Source organism: Ictidomys tridecemlineatus, chromosome 7 (assembly GCF_052094955.1).
Source record: "Ictidomys tridecemlineatus isolate mIctTri1 chromosome 7, mIctTri1.hap1, whole genome shotgun sequence".
Lineage (NCBI taxonomy): Eukaryota > Metazoa > Chordata > Mammalia > Rodentia > Sciuridae > Ictidomys > Ictidomys tridecemlineatus.
Window position 1 is genome coordinate 165,593,883 of NC_135483.1, and position 27,865 is coordinate 165,621,747.

Here is a 27,865-nt window from a genome sequence, read left to right on the forward strand (position 1 = left end):
CTTGGACTCTTCCCTCATTTCTTCACCCAGTTCCAAGTGATCCCTAAAGCCCACCAAATTATGCTTCAGAGATGTCCAGTGTCTCCTCTGCTTTTCCATCACTAGTCCTAGACCAGGTCTTGATCATCTTCACCAGGTTATTTAATCTTCCAGCCAATATTTTCTCAATCCATTTCTGACTTCAATCTACTTCCAAAATTTCCATTGGAAGACAAATCTGATCATGTCCCTGTTCTCTTTAATGATCACTGCTGGCAGCCCTTGACCCATGGGACTCCTGCCCCAGTTCCTCCTGTGGTGTGTGTGTTCCCCATGGCCTGACACCAGCCTGCCGTGTCAGCCATGGCCTAAGGCTCATTGGGGTTTGTACTCCAGCCTCTTTCCAAGGTTCCCAAGGACATAGGCATTTTTCAAACTTCAAACTGTTTAACAGAGACTGGACTCTCCCTTACCTGTTCCCACCTGGCCAATGCATACGTGTGCAGTTAGATGGCGTTCAGATGTTCTCTTTCTGATTGCTCTTTTCTGTGGCCTCTGATATAATTTTGTTCATATTTGCAATAACCTGATCAATACATTAAGTTCTAATCTCTGAAAGGTCTATGGTACCTTCCACCACATATGTAAATCTATATTAAAATCATATTAGCCAATTTGTGATTCCATCCCCCCCCACACACAGGATAACATCATAGATATTTTCTTCTAAAATACCAAATGTGATGTTCTTCCCATTTTCCCCCTCATTTCTTTGGTGTCCCTGTTTTTCTGGTTCCCCAATCAATGATATCGTTTATGGCTGTGAGTTAGAGGCAGTATAGTTCATTGGCCAATAAAACAGACTTTGACATTAGATTGCACCAGATCTGCCACTTGTTGGCTTTGTGACCTTGAGCCAATTACTAAACCTCTCTGTACTTCAGTTATTTCATCTTTAAAATAGAGATTATAACAGTATCTACTTCATTGGGCTGTTTTTAGGCTAATCTATAACAAGCACTATTCCTATCTTACAGTGAGTTATGTGTCTTTGGTGTCTGTTATTAACATGGCTTGAGTAGAGATTTGCTTGGTAAATTGAGCCCCTTGGGGGCAGATGCTATACCATATTCATCACTGCAAAACCTGGTGCTTAGTGTCCATGCAGGTAGTGTTTAACAAGTGAATGATAATCAGAAGGTAAGTAAATGTGACTCTACTGATTCTCTTGCAGAGTTCTCTAAGTTTATTCGCCGACCTAGAAAAAAACACTGAAATAGATGAAGATAATGTGATATTACTGGAGAAAGTTTTTAAAAAGGTTGCACCTTTCCTTCTAAGGAAGATAGAGAACTATAAAAGAGAGAAAGGTAAGCAGCTTATTTTTGCTTACTTGCCCCATGTTTATATGTAGGAGGTTTTCTTATCATTTTGGTAATATTTTCTTGGGAAAGCCAGAAATCTCCTCATTTGTTCGTTCAGTACATATTTATTGAATGCATACTTTAGCCCAGGCATTATTTTATAAATTGGAGGTATATTGCAAAGCTCCTGCCCTTTTGGAGCTTATGTTCTAGTGGGGGAAAGTAGTTTTAGGCAAATGAATATAAGGCAGAGATAGCTAGCTCATTCTTTTTTTTTTTTTTTTTTTTCTTTGACTGTGCTTAGGCTTGAACTCAGGGCATTGCACACACTAGACAAGAGCTTTGGTATGTCTTACAAAGATAGTTTTTCTTTGATATTATGTAAAGGTGGAAACACAGGGCAGGAATTATACCTGACAAATGTCAATATGCTAAATAGTAAATATTTAGCATAAACATAAAGTTTCTCTGGGTCTATTTCCACTGTTAAGAGCAATATATAAAAATTCATGACTATGTTTGGGAAGTTTCTCTGCTATACCCATATTTTGTTCAGTGAGTTAATCTAGCATGCAAAATTCTTTCTTTAAAAATGAAACTAGCCAAGAGGAAGCTTCCTTCTAAGAATTCAATGAAGACAAAATAAGTTGAGAAACAAAATATACTCTTGTGAAATTGATAAAATCTCAAACAATAACTAAAACAATAAATAAATGTAAATTTAATTAAAATTATTATGACAAATAAAAACAGTTCTTTCAGTCACATTATCAAATAGGAAATGAAAAGTAGGAAGTTGATACTGAAAGAGTATTTGGAATCCTCAAGTGAACTCCAATGTGTCTTTTTTTCTACTCACCCATTTTTCCCACACAAAGAAATACAGGGCAGGGGATCAGGTTATTGTAGATATTTGAACTCTGGAGGAGACTCACTGGTTTCTGTGTGATCAGCATTTACATCTGCCTCAGAGAGTCTTGAGTATATCAGAAGAGTTCTGATTCTCCTCTTTCTTTTTTTAAAATGTATTTATTTTATTCATTTTAGTTGTTGATGGACCTTTATTTTTTATTTATATATGGTGCTGAGAATCGAACCCAGTGCCTTACACATTTGAGGCAAGCACTCTACCACTGAACCACAACTCCAGCCCTCCTGTTTCTTTTTTAAACCTATCTGTGTGGTCTGCTCGGGTGGCAAGTATTATTACTCTTTTAATGTTGGCTTTCTACAATCCTGAGTTTGGGCCTAATTCTGCCTTTAGGATGAAAGACTGTGAAAGGCTGAACAGAAAGGGTGTGCAGAGCTCAGACTCTTCTATGTGATCTAAAGTCCAAGTCCCTTCTGTTTGATAAGACCTGGCTTTATTTAAGGTCATCTGGCTCACTTTCTGAGTTTACCTGAACTTTGTTGTTTGCTTTAATATTTTAAATGTATTATTAAAAATAATGTATGTAATTATAATGAAATTAAATAAAAATTCAAATAATGAAAATAATACAGAGTATGGAAGATAAAAATCTTTCTCTTCTTCCTTCCAATGCCAACCTATTCTGCAGAGATAACCACTGTTTAGAATATATTCTTGTGGGCTGGGGTTGTGACTCAGCAGTAGAGCACTCGCCTCGCACGTGTGAGACTCTGGGTTCGATCCTCAGAAACACATACAAAAATAAACAAGTGAAATAAAGGTGTTGTGTTCAACTACAACTAAAAAAATAAATATTAAAAAAAATAACTTAAAAAAAGAATATATTCTTGTAGATTTTCTTCTGTATAGAAACAACTGTGAGTGTGTGTGTGATGTATGTGTAAACAGGACCATGCTAATTATATTTTGTAACTTGCTTTTTCCCCACCCAATATGCCTGACATTTTCCATGAATATAATACAGATATAGTTAGCTTATTCTTATTAATCATTTCAAATAAATCCTTTTTATGGATATGTACATTTAACTACCACTTCTGAATGTTTTTTCTTTTGTCTTTTTTTTTTCTTTCTTTTTATTCTTGTAGCCTGACTTCTGATATTATTTTTTGAGGAAATCCTTTTGGAATCTTTTCAACTATCTGAAACATTAAGTACCATAAGTTATGAAATGTTATTTGGTAAAATATATGGTAGTTTTAAGGAGTTAATAAAATTATAAAAATAATAGGAATAATAAGAAAGAATATATGAAATACAAAAAATAAAAATATAACAACAATAAAAATAATTATAAATTCACATTTTTTTTCTGAGTATTTATGTAGACTTCCATAAGAAATGCCATTGCAAATTTAAAAATCTCTTTAAAAATAGTAACTTTTGATGATTGATTGTCTTGGATTAGTATTAGTTAGACGGTGAATTGTTTTTTGTTTTTTGTTTTTTGTTTTCTGCCTGTGGTTTTATTTACAGCTGCCCAGGAAGTGACACCTCCCGTGGACAAAGAAACTGAATCATTGCCTCAAGGACAGGAAGAAATATTTACTCCATCAGACATTAAGCGGTTCCACGGAGCCTTAACAGTAAGTTGAGTGTTGTTCAGGCCAGTGTTTACGAGCTGTCTACTTCCACCTCCAGTCTCCAGGGAGAGAGAGAGCAGGGAGGGATGGATCCTGATAGGTAGCATTTGTAAATATTCCCACCATGGCTGATTTCAAATGATCAACATGACATCGACCAGGTTGCAGATTTCCTGAAAATTTGACAATTAGCTCTCAGTCAGCCATGGTGGGAATATTTACAAATAGCTACTATCAGGAAGCCATCCTCCTGGCTCTCTCTCTCCCTGGGCTGAACTGGGGGTGATAGCCTTAGGACCAAGCAGTCCGTAAACACTGGCCCTGAACACATACTCACTTCTGTTAATCCTTTGCATGTGACATTCTTAATAATGTATGAATAAAGGACTCTGTAAATTATAAAGCTGGTTCACCCCAGAATGTTGAGAACTAGGTTCCTGGTTTCTATAGTGCTCAGCTGTCGAAGACTGGAGAGCAATCTTGGGAGAATCTTCAATGTTGCTCACAATGTGACAGTGAACCTTGGGAACTCTGAGTCTTTACTAAGTTCTTTTCTTTCCAACATGCTTGGGTAGTTCTTCTTTATCGATATCTGTCAAAATTAGTGAAATGATCTTGGCCTTGTAAATTTTTTTTTCTTTTTTTTCAATTGTGGTAAAATATATCCATAAATTTTACCTTTAAACATTAATTATCATAAGATACACATTACATAAAACTTACTACCTTAACTGCTTTTAAATATACAGCTGTGTTAAGTGCTTGTGTCACTACCATTCATTTCCAGAACTTTTTCAATCCTAACTGAAACTTTGTATCCATTAAATAGTAATTTCACATTTCATCCTTCTCCTGTCCCATGAAACCACTCTTCTACTTTGTGTCTATGAATTTGATTATTCTAGATACCTCATATAAAAAGATTTTTTCCCCTTTGCATACTGGGGATTGAGTCCAGAGGCCTTATGCATGGTAAGCATGTTGTCTATCACTGAGCTACACCCTAGCCCCAACATATATTCTTTTTTGATTTGCTTCAAGGTTCATCTACATTGTAGTATATCTAGGAATTAATGAATGTGTTATGCTTTGTTCATCTACCAGTGGGATCTTGGATAACTTCTACCTTTTGGCAACTGTGAATAATGCTGCTATGATCATTGGTATAAAAATATCTCTAAGTTATTTTGGGTAATTAACATAGGTGAAAATCCTGGATCATATAATAATTCTATCATCCACTTTTTAAGGACCTGCCATACAGTTTTCCACAGTGGAAGTACCATTTTATATTTCCACCAGCCATGCATAAGTGTTCTAATTTTTCCACATCTTCATCAATACTTGTTATTTTCTCTTTCTTTCTTTCATAATAGTCCTCCTCATAAATGTGAGTCTCAATGTGGCTTTGATTTGCATTTCCTTAACAAGTAATGATGTTGAGCTAATTTGCATCTGCTTATTGGCCATATGTGTACCTTCTTTGTCTATTTGATTTTCTGCCCATTTCCTAATTGGGTCATTTGTGGGAGTTTTATTTTTTATTCTTAAAATTTCCTTTCATGGGGGGCTGTGTGTATAGCTCAGTGGTAGAGTGCTTGCCCTGGGTTCAATCCCTAGTCCTGAAAAAAAATGTTTTATGGCTTCTTTACTACTTTCATGATCTTGTATTTTGATAGGTACAACATTAAAATTTAGAAATATATTCAATCTTACAGAAATGTTGCAAGAATGTAAATAACCCAGAGAGTACTTGTATGCTGCTTGCTTTATCATTTTTGTGTTCTTTCTCCATGCTTACATAATTTTTTCTGAGCTTTTTGAAAGCAAGCTGTATATATCAAGACCCTTGATCCCTAATTGCTTCAGTATGTATTGCCTAAGAATAAGAATATTCTTTTGTAGAACTATACTACAGTTATCAGTGCCAAAATGTTAAATTAATACAATATTGTTGTCATATTGACGGTTCATATTTCAATTTTGGCTGTTGACCCAATAGTGTCCTTGATAGTTTTTTACTCTGCCAGTGCAAAATTAAATCTAGGGGACTTGCAGAGGAACCTGTTTTTTGAAACTGTCACTGGAGTGCAGTGAAGAAAATTGGGCAGCCCAGAAATCTAGGCATGAAGACTGATCCTATGAGAGAAAGGGGTTCATCATGGTGGATGACCTAAAGTGATTCATGTAGGGGAACTTGCCCAGTATCAAAAGATGCAACAGACCCTTTGTTTTGGGTACATAATAGTGACTTTTTTAAAAAAAATAATATTTTGTTTCTTTGCATTGAGTGGGAGAAAGACAAAAATGGCTTATAAAAATAATAAAATCAGTACAATTACTACCTTTCCTTTGGATATATTATATTGCAGTACAGATGAGTATTGCTAATTGACTTGATTATTCTCAAAGGGTGCTGGTCTTTAATGAAAAGGAAAATCATAGCTTTGGGCTGGGGATGTGGCTCAAATGGTAGCGCTCGCCTGGCACGCGTTCGGCGCTGGGTTCGATCCTTAGCACCACATGCAAAAAAAAAAAGATGTTGTGTCCGCCGAAAACTAAAATATAAATATTAAAATTCTCTCTCTCTCTTTAAAAAAAATCATACCTTATAGTTTTTCATCCTATTCTGTTTTCTGTAACCAGTGTTTTAATGTTTGTGTGTTTCTTATAAAATTTAAATATGACTTGTTATTGAATTGTTTCTAGTATCTATCTATCTATCTATCTATATATACATGATATAAAAATTTCAATCTAAGATCATATAAATATAATACAGTATTGTATTTAGTTGTCATGTCCCTATACTTTCCTTTAATCTTGAACATCTCCACAACTTTCCTTTCTCTTTTATGACTTTTGAACTATGTAGTCATCCCTCCCACCTTTTATAAAAATTAATAGAGTTTTTCTATTTTTGGTGCATGTGGTGTTTCCTCTTGATTAGATTCAAGTTATATATTCTGGTCACAACATCATTAAGTGATATGGTGTCTTTCTCAGGGCATCCTGTCTAGAGGTACATGATATCCATCCTGCCCTCCATTGGTGATGCTGATTTTGATTACTTGGTCAAGATGTCTGATTTCTATAGTATGTAGTTTACTTTTTGTATAGTTGTCCCTTATTATCCATGGGGAATTTGTTCCCAAACTCCCCAAAGATACTCAAATCTGTGGATGCTCAATTCCCTTATATAAAATGGCTTAGTATTTGCATATAACCTATGCATATCCTCCCCTGTACTTTATATCATCTAGATTACTTGCAATACCTTATATAATATAAATGCTGTATAAATAGGTTTTTGTTTTTGCCAACACTGGGGATTGAAGCCAGGGGCACTCTACTACTGAGGGTCTCAAACATTCAATGGCCTATGGCTGCAAAGGCTGGGCAAAGACATCCTATAGTCTTCACGGGCAGCCAGAGCTTGACCCAGAGCCTGGCTGGAGGTCTGAGGTCCTGCTCTGAACCACCACGTTGCAGGTGGGGGTAGTTAAGCATTTGAAGGAATCTTCTGTGTTGGGAGGGCACTTTGAAAGTGATTCATTTTTTATTTGTTAATCTAGGTTCCCTCTCTCCTCTCCCAAATTGGACAAAATTGCAATTATTCTAAAACCCTACACTGACTTCTTTTTTCTAGGAAAACAACCCTTGACTCAATGAATTCTTATCCTAGAAAAGCAGTTAGACATCTAATTGGAAGAGGAATTGAGGAAGAGTGGCTCCCTTTTATTTTTTTTTATACCTTTATTTTGTTTGTTTCTATTTTTATATGGTTCCGGGAATTGAACCCAGTGCCTCATGCATGCTAGGCAAGTGCTCTAGCACTGAGCCACAACCACAGCACCTACCTCTATTCTTTTATAGTAATCAAATTAGACCAACATTTATCAAATGCCTGTCATAGCTTTGAGCAGGTAATTGCAGACCACCCTCACCACCCTACATACATATAGAAGTTTTTTAAAAATGTAATTTTCCAGCACTGACATTTTAGGATTCCCTAATTCTAAGTTAAATTGCCTGCTAAACTTAATTCCCCTCACCTACTTTTTCAACCAGTGTTGTACCCAAAGGCTTCACATGCATGTAGATGATACACAGATGTGCACACACACAGGATTTTACTCTTTACCTTTTAGAATTCATTGTTCTCTAAAGGGGTATGGCTTGGCATTGGTCTCTGAAGCAGATGTGGGATGATTCTGGTCATGGCCACATGAGGGTGGGGTAGTTGTGGTGGTATTGGGAGTGCATAGGGCTGAGGGGGTGGGGCAGCACCTCACATTACATATATTGTCAGACTCTCAGAGCAGGAAGGTGTCTTAAAAGTTACGTAGGCAATCCTGCCTTTTTCCATGGAAAATCATTTCATGTTTCATACGCACCTGAAGGTTATCTTGTGAAAAGAACACTGCTAAAAATTAAATTTAAGAGGAAAAAGCCTTTGCATTTCAAGCTACGTCCCCTAATTTGTTTAAAAACTAAGTCTTGGGGCTAGGGCTGTGGCTCAGTGTCAAAGCACTTGCCTAGTATGTGTGAGGCACTGGGTTTGATTCTCAGCACCACGTAAAAATAAATTGATAAATAAAGGTCCATCAACAATTAAAAAAAACCACCTAAGTCTTTTTGATTGTGAGATTTTCTGAAAGAGAGGCATGCCTTTCTATTGAGATGTGACAACTGCTTCTTTCTGAGAGGTTACTAGACTCCTCTTGAAAACAGTCGAAAGAAGGCTGAATGTGGCCAGATGGTGGTCATTCGCTCACTCTTTGACACAAAGATGTGGGTGGTGTTAACAGAGGATGTGATATTCTCAGGCAAAGAAGTAGATAGACATAAAGATTTGACCTAGTCCCTCTTCTGCCTGAAGAGACAAATCAAGGAAAGCCCAGTCTGGAGCTGCTGGACAGAGCCTGCCACTGCTTCTGCCATTCCCTTGATCCCAGAAGATTCGCTCAGTTTCTGGACAAAACCAGAAAGCAGCCTGGCCCAGCTTTGGATGCCACCAAGAAGAAATCCAGGATACTTCAGGCAGGAAAATGTGGGGTGTGAAGAGAAAGGCAGGAAGTCTTTTGAAAAGTGAAACTGGAACTCCTTTGTATTTGATCACCCAGAGACGGGAAATTCCAGTATTGTGCAGCCCTGGGACTGAGGTCCAGCAGCATGGATCTGGCTTAAACAAAAGTCACTTCCCTGTGGCTTTCAGCAGGGATGCATATCTGTGACCTAGGGCGACTTGCTGGTTGTCACCCCTGTGATGGGCAGCACCAGTAAGTCCTGTTGTGGCCCATTACAGGGTTACTCCTTTCCCAATACCTTGGTGAAGTCCCCTTTGGAGCTGTCTCCTGGACACTGAGGATGGGGGGAGGTAGTGGGCGAGGAGGGAGATGCAGAAAAGATGGGCCCTCCAGTTTGTTTTAAGTTTGTATTTTAACATATGAAACATTAAGCCAGGCATGGTGACACTTACCTGTAGTCCCAGCTACTCGAGAGGTTGAGGCTGGAGGATTGCGAGTTCTAGGCCAGCCTAGGCAATTTAGCGAGACCCTGTTTCAAAATTTTAAAAAATTGTAAAAGGACTATGGATGTAGCTCAGTGGCAGAGCACTGCTGGGTTCAATGCCTAGTGCTGGCCCAAACAAAACAAAATAAAACAAAGCAGTATCAAGGTAGATCTAAAGTAAAACCTGTAGAGCACACTCAGAAGTCCACACTGCTTCCCTGCCTCTCTTCCCTTCCCATTCAATTACCATCTTTATTAACATTTATTTGTTTATTCATCCTATTATTACTTGGGGGGGGGGAAATACCCTGTGTCGTCTCTAAATTAAAGAAGAGATAGTATACTAAAATATGATTCTTCACTTCCTTCATGTGACGGTGTCTTCAGCATCATCCTGTGTGAACTTCCTACATTTCATACATCTCTTGTTTCCTCAATAGGAGGGATTGTGGCAAAATGAGCACTCCATGAATCATGGTAGGTGTAATGTACTTATGTATTTTCTACAACTTGGATCAGTATGGCGGGAGTAGATATATTTGATGTATACCAAGTAGTTGAAGATAACTTAGTGGAGAATTCATTTCCTGTTGCAATGTGAGGCATGCCACAGTGTATGGTTTGTACCAAGTTTTTCTGTGGGGGATGGCAATGACAGCCTAGCATAGCAGATGCTACAGAATTCTGGCAGCTACTGTCCTCTCCTTCCAGCCTTCAGAATTAGGTCACTTTCTGTAGGGAGGGAAGGAACCCCTGGTGGGCTGAGGCCTGCAGCCCAGCAGCAACAGAGCATATGCAGTCTGAGGAAACTGGGTTTACAGAGTGGCTCCAGATGCTCCTTCTATTTTTCAGAGGTACAGAAACAAGAGGGAAGGACCATAGTCATGGTGTGTTTGAGTGCCCTGAATTCCTGCCCAGAAACCACGACCTTAGGAGAATATTCCAGAATCTACAAGTTGCCTGAAATCTGTTGTATTAGTTGTTTTTTCTTACTATAATGAAATATCTGACACATGCTATCTATAAAAATGAAGATATTTATTTATTTCTTAGTTTTGGATGTTCCAGGGCATGGCACTGACTCATTCTTGCCTAAGTCACATCATGGCAGACAGCAAGTGATTACATCTTGAACCAGGAACAGAGGGAGGACAGGGTAGGACCAAACTTGGGTTTTCATAACAATTGAACTGCCTTCTAAGGGCCACGCTCCCATTAGGTCCCAAGGACCTCCCATCAGGCCCCACCTTCTGAAAGTTCCACAGCGCTTCCCATTCCAACTAGAAAGCACTTCCCATTCCAACTCTCTCAACTCTCTAGTTGGAATGGGAAGCCTTCACTCACAGTGGAGCCTTGGGGGACTTGAGCCATATTCAAACATAGCATCTATGGTATGTAAAGTTTATCAGAGTCTATTCCTCATTTTTTTCCCCAGGAAATTTAGCCTTTAGAATTCATGACATGCCACTTTTTGGCTAACCTGATATGATGTTGACAGTGCTGGTGGGAGTTACTCTTGCACTTGGCATAGGCCAAGCATTGTCCTAAGAGTCTTTCCAGGGAGCATCTCATTTAATCTTTCCATAGCTTGGAGATAGGTACTAATGTTTTCCCACTTAATACCCATTTAAAACTGAGACCCATGAAGCCTATCCCTTTGCTAACTGTCCCACTGCTAAAAAGGTGTGACTCGGGGATTCGACCCCAGCAGTGTGAGAGCAGAGTTCTCCCTCCAAGAGCTATATATATGTATATATATGTATGAGCTTAGACAGCCAAGTCATTTCTCTGAAGAACAAGGCAGCTTTTTTTCAGTTCTATAACTCTGCAGTTCCAAGGTTTAGATGTGGCTTCTCCTGGAGTGTTATCTTCTCCCAAAGTAAGGAAGATGTACAGGTGTACAGGGGCACTGAACCTTGGGTCCTTTTGGTGTGTTCTCTGGTCTGTGGAATACTGGACTCATGCAGGCTAAGCTGAGCTCCAAAGACTGACCTTTAGCTGATTTACCAGATGTTCCCCAGAGATGAGGATAGAGCTTGGTGGTTCTACCACAAACTTGCTGAGAGAGGGAGAAGAAAACAGGTGCATGTTACATTTTCCTATAAATTACCTATCATGAACTTCCACCTCAAGATAGATTATTACCCAGAGGAAATGGAGTTTGCATAAACCCTTCAAGGCATTGTGAGCTTCAGCCAGTGACAAAGGCACCAGTTGATTCCATTGCTGTGGACCTTCCCCTCACTCCCTTTTTTCTTCTTGATGTCCACCAGGCTTCTCTATTCCCAGAGACAGAGAGATGCTGACAACCCAGCTGTGCTTTCTACCAGGAACCCTTGAGCTGATCCACATGTTCTTAATTCCCCAATTCATCCTCTGCCAGCAGCACAATTTTCAACCCGAACAGAGCAAATAGCAATATGAGGACATTTGTCTTTCCTATCAGCAAGGGCATGCAGGCCAAATTTATATCTTGGGAGTTTCTTGAAACTATAACAATTCTCCAGAATTGAATGCTATGTCAGAAATTTATTAGCAAGGAAATCTAAATGCTTAGAGAAAGATATTTGAGGGGTCTGGGTACTTTTCTTTCTAGGCAATGGAGCCACAAATGGTGCACTAATCCCTGTGTCCATGGAGATGGTAGGAGCATCTGCTAACACCCTGGGTTCTGAAATCTGGACAAAGGTCTGGAGAGTTTATTCAGGGCTCTCACCTGAGCTGAGAGGGCTCAGAGGAGTTTTTGCCTTGGTTCTTCCTTCCTCTTTGATCTTCCCATCTCTTCCTGTGACAATCAGAAGTGTGTGACCTTTGCCTGTGAAGGCCTTGACATTGCTTTGCACTTCGAGGAATGTATACTCTTGGGAGGACATTTCTTTTTTCTTTTCTTTTTTCTTTCTTTCTTTCTTTTTTTCTTTTTTTTTTTTTTTTTTTGAAATCAAGTGAAGCCACTTTTTTTCTGGGTTGGATCAAAAATATACCAGGATTTCAAATCATTTTAGTTCCACAGAGACCCAGCCAAAGCCAAAGTTGTTAATCTGTAATTGCAAAATGTTTACATTAGCCTTCAAAAATAATTGCATGAATTTTAAAATTCCTACTGTGACTTATATTGAGAAATAAAGTTACAAAAGATATTCTTCAGCTTTCAGAGGTATCAATCACTCCAGAAGCTGACCATTCAAAAAATATATATACATCACTTGATATTTTTGTTGCCTTGTTAAATCCTTGCTTATTTTTTCTTCACATTTCTAATCTAAAAAGGAAGATTATATATATATATATCCTGAGTTTGCTGGTGTTAAAATACATGTTTTGTTTTTTAACCCTGGAAATTGAGATTCTAGTGGGAATCTTGAGTTTTAGTTAGGACCTGGCATTTAACTGTAGAATTAATTGGTTAATTTCAAACCAGGGTCAGGACCTTGAGAAAGCTCAGCTTCTGGTACTAGGAGTGGGATCCTGAAAGAAAGGAGGTGGCTGATCTTTAATGCAAGTGACAGTATCCTTTATCCTGGACTCTGGAACTTTAAAAGAACATTTGAAATTGTATTCAAATCATAACTCAGCAGCAAAATTAAGTGCAAAGTGGTCAGAATCTCTGGTCTTTCTGTGTGTAACTTTAGTAATTATCTGGCATATTCCATACTATAAGTTTTTTGTTGTTGTTTGTTTTTTTTTTTTTTGCAGTGCTGGGGATTTGCAGTGCTAGGGATTAGTGCTGACTCGACTGAGCTACATCCCCAGCCCCATTTTATATACTTTTTTTTTTTGAAAAAAATTTTTTTTGTGTGTATGTGTGCTGGGGACTGAACCTAGGGCCTTGTGTATGCTAAACAAGTCCTTTACCACTGAGATACACCCCCAGCCTAAGGAGTTTAGACTAAAGTGTAAAAAAATGGTTTTAAAAAAAAACTGGCATTAAGAGATACATCCTGCTTTTCCTCATATGGATCTGCTGAAGTAGCTCCATAGAAATATTAAGCCTCCTAACATGATGGTCCCAACTAAGGGGTTCTATCTCTTCTTCCTTAAGGAGACAATTATGTACAGGATGGATCGGAAACACAGAGGCCACTGTATCATTATCAACAATCACAGCTTTACCTCCCTGAAAGATAGACCAGGAACCCATAGAGATGCTGGTAAGCATGGAATAGTGTATCAAATGCTAGTTGGGAATCTTAAAATCCTTTTTCATTTTCATATTTTCTTTCATTAAACTTTGTCTTCCACAGAAATTTAAAGATGATAACTAAATGTTTCTGAAGCTCTTGTGCATCCCAAGTAGCAGGAATCCCTGACTATTTGTAGTTTGGGGGAGGGCCTGGTGCACCCAAAAATCTGGGATTTGAGCTCTGGCTCCATCTCTCATTAGGTTTGTGACCCTGGAAGAGTCATAGGGCCTTAGCCTCAGCTTCTAGACTGGGAAATTGAATAAAACACTGGTCACTGCTGACCCTCAGGACTATTGTGACACTGTGGGTCCTTTGAGAAGGCAAGGTAATTTTAAGTTGTTATTGTTACAAAAGTTAAAAAAAATCAGGGCTTTAGACTTTTTGATGTATGTGCTTTTATTTTATTTTATTTTTTAATTTTCAAGGCTGGGGTTTGAACTCAGGGCCTTGTGATGCTAAGCAGAGCTATGTGATTTTTAAAAACTATTATTATTGTTTTACTCTATTTCATTTTGCTTTACTTCATTTCAGTATTACCTCTTTCTCTCCTTTTTTCTCTTTTTCTTTTTGGTCTCAGAGTGTCTAAAGCTTGTGTTTGAGTGGCTTGGGTTCACAGCACACAAATATGATGATGTGACTAAAGGAGTCATGGACAAGATTCTGCAGGAGTATAAGAGTCATCCAGGCCATGCTGATGGGGACTGCTTTGTGTTCTGCATTCTGACCCATGGGGAATTTGGAGCAGTCTACTCTTCAGATGGAGTCCTAATTCCTATTCGGAGTATCATGTATCACTTCACAGCCCAGCAGTGCCCTGGGCTGGCTCACAAACCAAAACTCTTTTTTATTCAGGCCTGTCAAGGATCAGAGGTACAAACTTCTGTGTTAACTGAAGCAGATGCTCAGAATTCTAAGCATCTTTCCCTTATGGATAGTGTTCCCACTGAGGCTGACTTCTTGCTTGGTCTGGCCACCGTCCCAGGCTATATGTCCTTTCGGCATATAAGAGATGGCAGCTGGTATATTCAGTCTCTGTGTAGTCATCTGAAGAAGTTGGTCCCAAGGTGAGTATTCTGTATCTACCTCCATGTTTATCTATTATCCATTTACCCACCCATTTACTCACTCATCATTCATCTGTCTACCTGTTTATGTACCTATCCGACCACCATCTACTCACCCATCTATTCATGCATCCATCCATGTATGCATGCATCCATCCACCCATCTAACAAACTTGTATTGAGCATCAGCACAGACTTGGAAAGGAGAGGAAGATACAGAATTAAAAAAAAAAAAAAGACATAATCCCTATACTCAATTTGCTTCCAAGCTAATGGGATAGACAAACAGGTAGGGAAGAGCATCCCAGTGATCAGTACACTTTGTGAAGCATAGGTGTTATAAAACCATGTAAGACAAGTACTTCACTCAGATTTGGAGGATTACAGGATTAGAGGAGGCTTCTAGAGACGACAAATAGATGCTATGCAAAGAATCTGGGTGAAGGATGTGCTGGACAAAGGCAACAGCACCAACAAAGATATGGGGACTTTTTATTTGTCCTTTCATTTATTAGTTTACTAGTCGCTCATATCTACTGAATGCCTATGTGCTGTCTTTGGCGTTCTATTTGCCACTGCTCTGACAACTTCCCTTCTGTCTCTGCCATAATGCTTCTTATCTGCACCCTGGAAATGGGCCTTCACCAGGTTCTTTTCTGGACCTCTTTTCTCTCTCTCTCTCTCTCTCTCTCTCTCTCTCTCTCTCTCTCTCTCTCTCAATCTCTCTCTCTCTCCTTCCCTCCCTCCCTCCCTCCTTCTCTCTCTCTCTCTCTCTCTCTCTCTCTCTCTCTCTCTCTCTCTCTCTCTCTCTCTCTCTCTTCTCCACTGGCAGCTTTAGCAGTACCCAGGGACCACTGGTGCTTCCTGAAAATGTCTCCCAAACTGTATCTGCGGCCCACTCATTTCTGAATTCTTGCAGGGCAGAGACCCTGTTTAATTCAATTTTGTATCTTCAGAATTTGATATAGTATCATATTGATGAGGTTGATAAGTATTTGCTGGGCTGATGAATGACTTATTGCTTGAGTCAACTTCATTCACAACCTGCCACACATCCCACCCCTGTATTGCCCTTGGACCTCACATTCAGCTTGCATCTTTCCAAATTCATCTTCCTAGCCCTTCTCCAGGAGCTCCTGCTCTTGAATCCCCATTTCTAGGAATGGCCCATGCTCTACTGGGAATTCCAAATTGGTGCCTTGAGTCAACTCTGCTCTTCTTCTTCTTCTTCTTCTTTTTAAACCAACTCTTCCATCCCCACCATAGTCATCAAATGCCAATGTTTATAGCTTTAGGAACAAAACATATTTATTGATGGCCTACTATGTGCCTCCTGTACTGCATACTGAGTTAGGGGGTGAGGGTGCAGTTGTGAACAAAAGAGACAAAAATCTCTGCTCCATGGAACATACAGTCTGGTGAGGGAAAGACAGGAAATAAAAGTATAAGCAAGTGAATATTTAAATTAACAATTTAAATTTCAGGAAGTGATAACTGCTATGAACTAAGGATTAAGGCTAATGAAATGAAGAATGGTAGGTTGGGGGAATGTGGCTTAGTGGCAGGGGACTTGCCTGGCATGCATGATCCCTTAAAAAAAAAACAAAAAACATTGAGAATGGGGCTGGAGCTACTTGAAAGGCTTCTTGGCTGAAGGTAATAGTTCAGGTGAGCTAATGATGAGAAAGATTAACTCAGAAAAAGATTTGGGGACAGAGAATAGTTGGTACCAAGAAGGATACAGGGACTGAAAACCAGTCAGGGCCCACTTCCTCCACCTGAAAAATAGTGATGAAGATGAGTAAGAGGAGGAAGAGGATAGTAGTATGAAGATAGGAAGAGGATAGTAGTATGATGACACTAAAGATGATAGTGGAATAGAGTAATTGGCTTTCTTAGTGCTTAGTTTGAATTACATCATTTCGTTCTCATGGCAATCTCTAAGATGGGGACTATCATGTCTCCCATTTTAGGGCTGGGAGAACTGAAGTACAGAGAAGTAAATAACCTGCCTAAGACCACACAGTGAGTGAGTGATGAATCCACAATTCAAAATTGAGTGCTGTCTCCTATATTTGCTTCCAGTGATATGTAGATGCCCACCACCAGAAGATTCTGGTAAATACTATAGGTCCTGTAAACCCAGGCTCAACTTCTGCCTTTTCCATGGAGCCTTTGCTCTTCCTCTTGGCCTGAAGTATTTTCTCCTCTCAACATGCAGTGGAACTTTGACCTCCTTGTCATATGGTGTGGATCACATTCTCTCTTGTATTTTGAATAGCATATATAAATTGTCTTTCAAAAAATTTTCATGTCTGAAACCTGTTGAAGTTCAGGAGCTGTGCCATGTTTATCTTTTTAACCCTCTCTAAAGATAGACTAGAGAGGGCATTATTAATATAATATGTATCTGTGACACAGTCACCACTTGACCTAAGAGGCATCTTTCTAAGACCTGGTGTGTGGTTTCTTCTTGCAGACAGGAAGACATCTTATCCATTCTCACTGCAGTCAATAATGATGTGAGTCAACAGGTGAACAGCGACGGAACACTGAGACAGATGCCCCAGCCTGCTTTCACACTAAGGAGAAAACTCGTATTCCCTGTGCCACAGAATGAGCTTTTATTATTGTAGAGAGTTTTTACTGGCTCCTAGATTTGAAAGGAAAGTTTGATTATGTCCTCCGGCCTCCCTCCCAGCATGGGAATTGGTGATAGGTGGTGAGTTGGTCTCCACCTGTCATTCTAGCAATGGAAATACCTTGTTTTATGATAGTCAATTCTACTTTTTTTTTCTTTTGACAAGTCTACATATTAGAAAACTTTATTGATTAAAGACTTGGGTTATAGCCTTGGTTTTGAGTAGGTATCCTGAAGAACAAACAACTGACCTTGGTTTGTGCGTCTGTGAAATGCAAGGTGGGATCAGATGTATTTTTCAGGTTCCTTCAAGTTCTAAGAACCACTGGCTTAGTCTGAGCTTGGCTTTCCTCTCTAGATGTATACCCCTTGGTTATAATTCTGTGTCCCCTCTGCATGGCCCTGGACATGGGATGATGGCATCATGATGCACACTCCATCTGCTATCCCCCTTCCTAAACTTCTCTTCCTGCACATGTAGTGAGGGGAATCTGGTCTGTGCCACAGCCAATCTCCTGCTTTAGTGTAGGGAAGGTACTCATGCAAGAATTGTTTTTCTTGAGCTGGGCAGAGGTGTGGTTCTAGGAAGAAGACTGCTCACTGAAAAGACAGACATATTCAGCTGCTCCAGAAACAGAAACTTCATAGCCTGATGTCACACTCTCTCTTGTTCAAAACTTTTCAGGTGCTGGTGGCAGAACACCCAGCTCAAACTGACTAAAACAAAGCAGGGAATTTATTGCCACCCTTTTTCCCTTGGAAATTGATGAGTCACTAGCACTTACTTCAGGCAACACTTGAATCAGGACTCAATCTACAAGGCAGCACCTGTCTCTTCACTGGATCTTCTCAGGTTGCCAACTGCACTGTGTGGACTGCAGTCAACAGCCCTACCTTGTCACTAGTACACAGTGCTCCTCTGGTCCAAATGTGGAGGAAAGAGGCCACCTCAAAGATGGGTGCTGTTCATAGGGATCATTGGACTTTCCCTGACCAGAGAGGTGTCTGGCAGTGTTTGTATAGAAGCCATGATAATTTTTACATGAAGGTTTTGAACATGTCCTTGAGCATTTTTCTCAATTCCAAGAGGATTTTTTTTCTTTTTAATGTCTAGAAACATATTTTGAATCCTTGAAGTTTTGACCTAAGAAGAAGATGGAAAATCTTGTGATCAAAGCCTCATTTATAGATGAAGATGCTGAGGCAACTAGCTCACTGTCCTTCAGCAGGTTATTGCTTACAGAATTCCATTTCCCACTCTAGTGGACTGGAATATCATGGGGCATGACAGGACATTATGTTTCTTTAAATATGTAGATGCTCATAAAAGATACCAAGGAATGAAGAAAAATGACTCTCATAGGTGCTTGACTTTATAATTTATATGAAAATCAGGTTCATAGTGAATTTGCTGTAAGAAGTATTCCTACACACCCTGTTTTAATGTAACTGACCATTGCAGGGACTTGAATGTAGCTTGATTAAGGAAATAAGTCCAATATATGTCAGAATGTTCTTTCAAAACCTTCATTTAAACAGAGCAAAGCTAAAAGCTTGTCATCATAGTATTTATCCAGTTGGATACTCATAGCCTTTGGCTATTTAACAGTTTTCTGCAATGAAGGTTGGTGTAGTATAAAGAAAAGACCAGAGGATCTGTAGATTGAGGCCTCAGGTTTCCATTTCACCCTGCAAAACTCCCATGCTCTGAAATAGTCACTGATTCAAGCTTTTTTTTTTTTTTGAACCTTCTCTGGAGTAGAAAAGTACTAGCTATTGGGAAGTTAAAGGAGAATGTATATCTATATACACACTTAAATCTAATTGTGACATGTACATGCAAGACCTTTAGGTGGTGGAGTCCTCTGGTAGTGTTCTAAGTGGAGATATAGGACTCGAGTTCTTTTGATCCTTCCAGTTGACTTCATTAGCAGCAACACTAGCAACAGGCCCTGACATCCTCTGAGTGAGGAGCCAGGTCTCCCTTCACTGGGTCATGATGTCCCCAGCAGCAGAAGGGCAACTTGGTGGAGTCCAGTTGATAAAACACTGTTAATAAAATCTTCAGCAGCAATTGAGGGCTGATGTTTAAGTCTAGGGCCTGAGGTTTATTTCACATTTTGATATGTTGGAACCTAGTGCATATACGTGTTTAAATTCTGATCAGCAAAGTTTCCATGAATTTTGTAGAGGCTTCCACCAAGCACTTTAGGAATTCCTGGACTGAGTCATGAATATATACAGACCACAGGGATGCAATCATCCTTGACTCATTTCTCCTGATCAGGGCCTGTACACACATGTTAGAGAGCACCCTCAAAGATGGTGCAAAACATATTTGTCTGTGTTTAAGAGTGTGTACACATCTGTGTGAATTTAAAGTCTAGGAATAACAGGGTTTTTTTAGTGACAGCTATTTGAGAGTGGCTACAGTCAGTGTTGGCCCAGATATTTATGAAAGAAATGGGAAAACTGAGTGAAGTTCTTACATATTTTGTGCAGTTGTGCTCAACCTACAAGAGTTTTAATTATTATTATTATTATTATTATTTCCCTTTCTGTTCTCTCTTTCATTCTTTCACAAAAGTTTGGGTACTGTCACACAAAATGAAAAGACATGAAAAGTGTCAACAAGATATTATGCAATGTTATAGTTATTTAATACTAATTCTACTGATTTAATACTAATTAAATTCTAATTTAATTCTAATTAAATTATACTATTTAATACTAATTCTACTAATAACTGATTATTATTATTATTATTATTATTATTATTAGAGTTACTGGTAGCACATCCTACTGGCCTCACTTCAGGGGGCCAACGGGGGTGGGTGGGTTTGATATCCTGCAGATTACACTTAACAAACACTGTATTTCACTAGTGCTTAGGCAATGTTACACAATTGAACAAATGGTGCATTATGAGTACTGACCAATTAATACAGGCAATAGCAGGTGTAACACAATGGTTCATGTTACTGATTTGCAGCCCTTTTTTCATGATTAAGTCTCAATGGAGGTAAACCATCTTCAAAGTTTACCTCATTTCATGGGCAATTTTTGTGCCATACATTCACTCAGTTAATGTTCTAAGCCATCTAGGCAAATTGTTCTTAACCTAGAATTCTTAGACCCTTGGAATATTTGTAAATTTATTCTTAGGGTCTCTGAGCTCTCCTTTTTCTCTTTCAGATGCTTTAATTATTTTTTCCAATAATCTTTAAAAATTAATAGATAGGTATCTTGGCTTTTCTGACTGTTTCAGATTTGAGTACTGACACATAATTTTTGTGCGGACATTCTGGTATCCACAGAAAATAATAAAATTTACCTTGAACTGTTAATGTAGATAGATGGGCATCAAATTATTGTCAGAAGCCAGTAGTTAATCCATTTGGCACCTGCTCCAATCCATCCTCTCTTTCCATGATCAACTTCTACTTTATAGTTCTTCATCTCTGCTTAAGTCTTCCAGCAAGGGAACTCATACCACAGTGGGGTCATGGAGCTGGGAGTTTGGAAGGTCCCCAGTGACCTCATGATTCAGGTCTCAGAGTGTTAAACAGTTTGCCAAAGTATCATAATCATTAGTGGATTTGCTCTGTTGTATATCTCTGGATTTGCAATCTTATGCCTCTAAGTCAATTGGTTTCACTTTTGGTAGCTTTAATTGTTCCCTTTCTTCTGTTGAACAGGAACCAATTTAAAAAAAAACACTTGTTCTCATTCTAAACTTGTACTGTACAAAATAAGTGTAACTGTCCTCTGGTGAAGTATATGTATGTGAAAAATCATTGATCTTTTTCTGTTAGGGTGTGTGTCTTATAGAAAGTCTAGAGATTGCCCTTAAGGATGTGGTACGAATATACTATACAGTAATAGCTTTGAATAGGAACTAAAATTTTAAATTTAGGTTTTTTTTTTTTTTAAATGGAACTCTACAAAAAAATTTAAAAATGGAACCCTCTTAAAAATGCTGGAGGAAGGCTGGGATTGTGGCTCAGTGGTAGAGTGCTCGCCTATCAGATGTCAAGACCCTGGGTTCAATTCTCAGCACCATATAAAAATAAAATAAAGATATCGTGTCCAACTACAACTAAAACATAAATATTTTTTAAAAAATCTAGAAGAGCTCTCTGCTTCCTGATAATCATGTGAACTGCTTCCCTCTGCCACATTCTTCTGCCATGATGTTCTGCCTCATCTTGATCCCCAAGGAATGAAACTGGCCTTCTATGGACTAAAACCTCTGAAACTGTGAGCCATCAAATAAATTTTTCACCTTCTAAACATGTTCTGTTTAGAAGGATCCTTTAGTCACAGCAGTGAAAAAGCTGACTAAAACAGAAATTGTTACTGAGAAGTGGGATCATTGCTGTGACTAACCTGACCATGTGGTTCAGAATCTTTCTGAGCTTTTTGGAATTGGTGGGAGGATTTTGAGATGTTTAGCAATGCAAGCTGGAAATGCTTTAGGTTGTTGTAAGTGGAGCTCAATGGCTGATTTTGGTGGGAGCTCAGAAGAGCAGAATGCTAATAGGACTGTGGACAGTTAAGACAGAGCTCAAGATTGTTTACAGGAAAAAGAGGACACTATGGTAATTGGACTAGAGGCCATTCCCATTATATTCTGACTGAGAAGTTATCTGCATTTTGCCCATACCCTGAGACTTTCTGTGAGGCTGATTTTAAAAGTGATGGACTTCTTAATCTGGTAGAAGAAATTTCTAGGCAGCATAGCATTCAGAAGGTGGCATGGATATGCTGGCAGCCTTTAGCCAAACTTATTGTTATAGCCAGGAGCAGAAAGCAGAGCAGAAAGATTTAGAAAATTTAGACTTAAAGGTGGAAGTAAACTAGGGCTAAGGAAGTTGCAGTTATTAAAGATATTACTTCCACTAAAGAAATGCCAAAGACTTTGCCCAGAGACAATGAGAAAGATGGCTTGAGGACATCTCAGGAATTTGCAAGAACAGACCCTCCTCAGACTCAAGGAAAGAAAAGTAAAAATTCTCTTGAGATGAAATCAGTGGGGAATCCTTCTTGTACAAAGGGGCCTAAAAAGTTTTTTCAACATGCGTAACCACTCAGACACTCAGAGGCTGCTGCAGCAAGTGTCCCTGGAGGCTAAGCTACTGCTTGAGATGGCAGTATACCTTGGTGTTAATCACATGGTGCTGGTTCTGCAGGAATGCAGGAGGCTGGAGTGAGGGGGTATGGAGGCTTCAACCAAGATTTCAAAGGAAGTTCTGGGAGGCCAGGCAAGGAAGACCCCCAAGATGAGGAAATGACAGTAACGTGGGACATTGTCCTAGGAAAGCTGCAGGAATTAAGCAGAGACAAGCCAACAGAAAGGCCACTTGGGCTGCACCCAAAAAGGCCACAGGGACGGAGCTACATAAGCCCTTTGGAGAAGACATTATACCATATGATCCAGATGTTGGACAAAGAACTACAGGACTTGTTTGCGCACCTGGATTTTGGTCTTGCTTTGGTCCCATCCCTTCTTTCTATGCCCCTATTTTTGTGAGTGGAAATGTTTACTCTGTACCTGTATATAGTATATACTTATAAATTGCTTTGGATACTTATAAATTGCTTTTAATTTTACATGATCTCACAATGCAAGATTGTTTTGAGCCTCAGAGAAAACTTTGGACTTGAGCTTTGAGAAGTCTCAGAACTATCGAGAATATGGGGACTCTTGGGAAATGGATTAAATGTATTTTGCATTGCCAGATGAGTGTGAACTTTTGGGGGCCAGGGACAGAATGTCATGGTTTGGATGTGAAGTGTCTCCCAAAAGCTCACATGTGAGACAATGCAAGAGGGTTCAGAATGGAAATGATTGGGTTGTGAGAGCCTTAACCCAGTCAGTGAATTAATCACCTGATGGGGTTAATCCAGTGGTAACTGAGGCAGGTGGAGTATTGAGGGCGTGGCTTTGGGATATATATTTATATCTGTCAAGTGGAGATCTCTAATTCCTGATTATCATGTGAGTTGCTTCTCTCTGCCATATCATTCCTCTATGATGTTCTGCCTCACCTTGAGCCATGAGGAATGGAGCCAGCCTTCCATAGACTATGACCTCTGAAACTGGGAACCCTCAAATACACTTTTCCTCCTGACACATGTTTTGGTCAGGTCCTTTAGTGACAGCAGCAAAAAAGATGACTAAAACACCCTTATACCTAAACCTAACTTTATGTAAAAGCATATGTAATATATTTTGACATATATTCAATTATTAATGGTATATTCATATATATTATTATATATTCATATATATAATTTATCCATGCATCCCAAGTTAGGGTTTGGGCTGTGGCTCAGAGGTAGAGTGCTCGCCTACCATGTGTGAGGCACTGGGTTCGATCCTCAGCACCACATACAAATAAAGATATTGTGTCTACCTATAACTAAAAAATAAATATAAAAAAATTTGTACTCATTTAAAAAATGCTAGAAGAAATCTTTGTTTAAACAATGACTCATTTGGCAATGCAAACAATCATTTCCTACCATAACTTTTGCAGATTAGTTTTAAAAGGTTTTCTATTAAAAATTTTAAAGTATATTGATTTTTACTTCTTACATTTAATTTTGGGTAGATAATATCTTTACATTGTGTCTTGATAAGAAAATGAGAATAGGTATTCATAAAAGTCTTGAATTTTTCTGTCTACCATGTGCCCAGTCCTTTCCATGTCCTCAACCCATAGATCACTCCAGACAAGTATGTATGTATTTGTTGTGCAAATTCAACAAATACAAACATATATTTGTTTAAAAAAGGTATTATTGAGAGAGAAAATATATACTGTGAAATTCATATCTCTCATTTGATCTTATTTTTTTAAAGGTGAAAGAAGAATCCTTTAATAGAAGTTGCTATAGTCAGCAGCTGTAGAAAATGTTTCCCCCATTTTGGACTCTTTCCTGAGCACTGTGTTTCTCAAATTTCAGGCATTCACACTCAGCTTTCCCCAAAATGTGTCATAGGTTTATAACACCCATTAGGTTACCTATCAAATAGAGTGCTTTAAATTGATTTTTTTTTTGAGGGGGTGCTGGGGATTAAAGCTCATGCATGCTAAGCAAGTGCTCTATTTTTTTAATTTTGAGACAAGGTCTCACTAAGTTGCTTAGACTGGTTTCAAACTTGGCGATCCTCCTGTCTCAGCCTCCTGAGTCGCTGGGATTATAGGAGTGCAATACTGCACAAGGCTTTCCTCCTCCTTTCTTTCCTGTGGTGGTAGTGTCAAAATCAGGACTTGGTGCTTACTAGGATAGTACTCTACCACTGGGTTACATTCCCATGCATATATAATGAGTTTCAGAAACATAGTTAGGTAGCCACTGTCACCACCTCAGGGTGAGGTCACAGAAAGCTGCCATGAGATGATGGATGTGAAAGGTCATTTACTACCTTGCACTCATTCATTCAGTCGAAATTTACTGGGCACTCACTCACTGTGTGCCCCATCCTGTGTTAAGCGCTGGGGCCAGGGCAGGACCAAGACTCAGGGCTGTTCTTAAAAGGCTCCCCAAGCCCAGCGCAGTGGCACACACCTGTAATCCCAGCGGCTTGGGAGGCTGAGACAGGAGGATCGCGGGTTCAAAGCCAGCCTCAGCAACAGCAAGGCACTAAGCAACTCAGTGAGACCCTCTCTCTAAATAAAATACAAAATAGGGCTGGAGGTGTGGCTCAGTGGTCGTCAGCTCGAGATCCGTCCCCGGTAACAACAACAACAAAAGGCTCCCTAAGGTGGTCCTTTACCCTCAGTGTCATCTGCAAAAAATTCTGTGGGTGGAAGACGACCAAGGGAATTGCTTCTTAGGCTGCAGAAGGGTCATAGGGGAGTCCAGCAAAGTTGTCCTGGTGGCTCTGACGATGTGAGGTCAGCGTCCCCGCAGGTCGTATCTGAGGTCGGGACTGGACGCCCTGGGGATCCCTTCCCGACGTCTCCCAGTTCATTCCTTCTCAGATCTCCTTCTGAAGTGGAAGCCATTGTTCCTATTTTGCAGCTAACAGAAGACAGATGAGTCACACCTGAGCCCCAGTCCAGGAACTGTCCTACCTCCAGCTGCAGCAGAGAGGCCGCCAGATCGCTCAGGGAGTTGGGTGCCTCTCTGTGCCAGGCCCAGGATGTTCCTGAGCAGTCCTTGCCGTGGCCTCCCGCAGGCCGGGGCCATCTTCCCTTTGAACCCAGCCTAGCCCTACCTAACCCCCCAAGTCAGCTGCCCTTGGCCTCTGGTACATTACCGGGCACTCTACAATGTCCCGCCATCCCTGGGGACCTTGTGGCCCCTCAGCTTGCCAGGCCTGAGGGACCCGTGGAAACTCTAATCCTCCCCCTCCTTGGTGACACAAACTCCCTCTCATTTTAAGTAATTCTTTAGGATATATGGAAAATACTGGTACAATTTCAGAATGGAATAACTTTATGAGCTTTGTAGATTGCAACTAGATTTATTTATAAATAAGGAGAAACGTCCCTTCTTATCTTTTGAGGGGTGTCCTTGACTTGATCTACTAACTTTTTTTATGATTATGTATGATGTATGATCATTGTGGAATAATTGGGAAATGTAAGTCCACACAAACAGGAATATATTCATTTATAATTCCATTTTTCTACAGGATATATTTTCCCATTATTTCAACTTCTGCATTTGTCCTTGATCTTACCCATCTCCTTGAAATACATTATTGCCTATACCACCAATCGTGCATCTAGAAAAATGTGTTATCAATAATAAATGTATTCCACCTGAGTCTCAGTTGCAAGCTTGCCTCTCTGACAGCCATCTCCAAGCACTACACGTCACTTCCCCTTAGACCCTCTCTCCAAATGCCTTCAGTGCAACCGAGGACTCAGTTTGGTTGGCTGACCCTACCTACCACCTGTCCATGTCAACACCACCCCTCAGTCTCTCTTTACCCTGCCTAGCGATGATACCGCTGGTTATCCATCACGAGTTCTGCTCCCTCACATGTTGAAGTTTGAATATTAGAGAAGCACTCGGAGGCAAGCATATAAAGCAGGGTTTATTTAAAAAGAAGTAACATAGACTTCTCCTGGGAGGGAGAAGGAGGCCATAGCTGGTATTCTGGTATCCCAAGAAGCCAGGTGTTTTGCTCTTTTTGTATGTTTTAGGCTTACTTTGTTCTCCTGCTGTCATTGGGATGGCCAAAAGGTGGGAAACAGGTGGGCTGAAGGGGGTAGGGCAGGATGGAGCAGCCCAGGACACATTAATTAACAAACTTTATGGCTCCCTGTAGGGAGGGGCAATTCCTAGGACAGGTTACCTTAGCAACAGGTTGGAGCAGGGGCAGGTTCTTGATAAGGGTGGAGGAAGGGCTCTGAAGGAATTAACATTTTCAATCCAGGGGACAATCTCCAACTTCCCAGACTCTCTCAAAATTGGCCTCCTTGATTCGACCTGACTTGATTTACCTATCTATACTGACAGCCTGTCTAATTCTGCCTTCATTGTGCCCCGTCATAACTGAACTCACCCCTGAACCCATGGTCCATACCCTTGCCTTCCTCTTAGTTCTACACAGATGGCACAATCCCAACTCTAGTTAATCCTTCATTTGCTCACACCTGAATTGTACCAAAATTCCTGGATGTGGCTGTGTGAAACCAGGAGACATTGCAGACTGGTCTCATTTAAAACCAATGACCACAAACCTCAAATAGGCTTTCAGTGAGGTCAGCAATCTTGAGGCATTTCCCTAGGCACCTTGTGTCTCCTCAGACCTCTGTCATTGTCTACTCTCTTTCTTTCCATTCTATTTTTCCCACCTTCTCCCACCATGCCCAGCAATATGCCTCCACGTTGAACCTGGTTGGTTGCTTCCAACCAGGTGAGCTGCCTGTGCTAAGATTAGGTGACCGTCCCTCTCTTGTGCATAACTGTCTCCTCTGCTTATTTGTGAATATCACTCCTGTGGCCCCCTCCTCTGCTGCTTTGTCAGTATACCCTTCCCTCACAGGGCACTCCCCTTGGCATCCAAAACTTCTTTCTTTAAAACAAAGCAAACCCCCAAATGCCTGTCTTCGTCAGGTGCTCAGAAGCAGACCCTGAGAGAAGGATTCATGTGTGTGATTTGTTCCTAGCTGGAGAGCACTTGTACCTCAGCCTGGCCTGGTGGGAGTGCTCTGGAGTAAAGGGTTGTTGCCTCCACTCAATGGGAGGCAAGGAAGAGGCCTGCCCACTACTCTATACCTCAGTGTGCTAAGAGCCACAGCCAAGTAATATGATGCATGGCATTTTTGGTTGAAAGGTGACGCCAGCAAGCCATTGAGATGATATGATTATGTTAAGATCTGCATTCATATGGATATTGGATTCCTGCTGTCCACCTAGGCCTGCTACGGGACTCCTGGAGAGTTCCCATTGGTTGGGGAAGTGCGGTAGGAGGGAATTCCAGAGGAGGGACTTCCTGTTGGGGTCCGGGAGAACGCCGCATGGGTTGGTCGTCAATAGTCCCGGGAGCGTACGGGGCATTGGTGGCAGTTCCAAAAATAAAGTTTGTTCCTGCTTGAGCGGCTCGTGATTTTGTGCCCAGCCAGACTTCGGCATCAGTGC

General features: G+C 40.1%; 1 protein-coding gene across 1 annotated transcript in view; it reads left to right on the forward strand.

Moving 5' to 3' along the window:
- The window catches only part of Casp10 (caspase 10), a 68,859-nt gene extending 42,818 nt beyond the window's left edge, over window positions 1–26,041 (forward strand). The window contains 8 exon segments of the mRNA XM_078017846.1: window positions 1,214–1,349; window positions 3,751–3,860; window positions 9,812–9,848; window positions 11,968–12,059; window positions 13,411–13,519; window positions 14,130–14,616; window positions 17,096–17,210; window positions 17,212–26,041. Coding sequence (XP_077873972.1) covers window positions 1,214–1,349; window positions 3,751–3,860; window positions 9,812–9,848; window positions 11,968–12,059; window positions 13,411–13,519; window positions 14,130–14,616; window positions 17,096–17,210; window positions 17,212–17,292 — 1,167 coding nt within the window. The 3' untranslated portion in view covers window positions 17,293–26,041.
- Window positions 26,042–27,865: the final 1,824 nt, after the last annotated feature.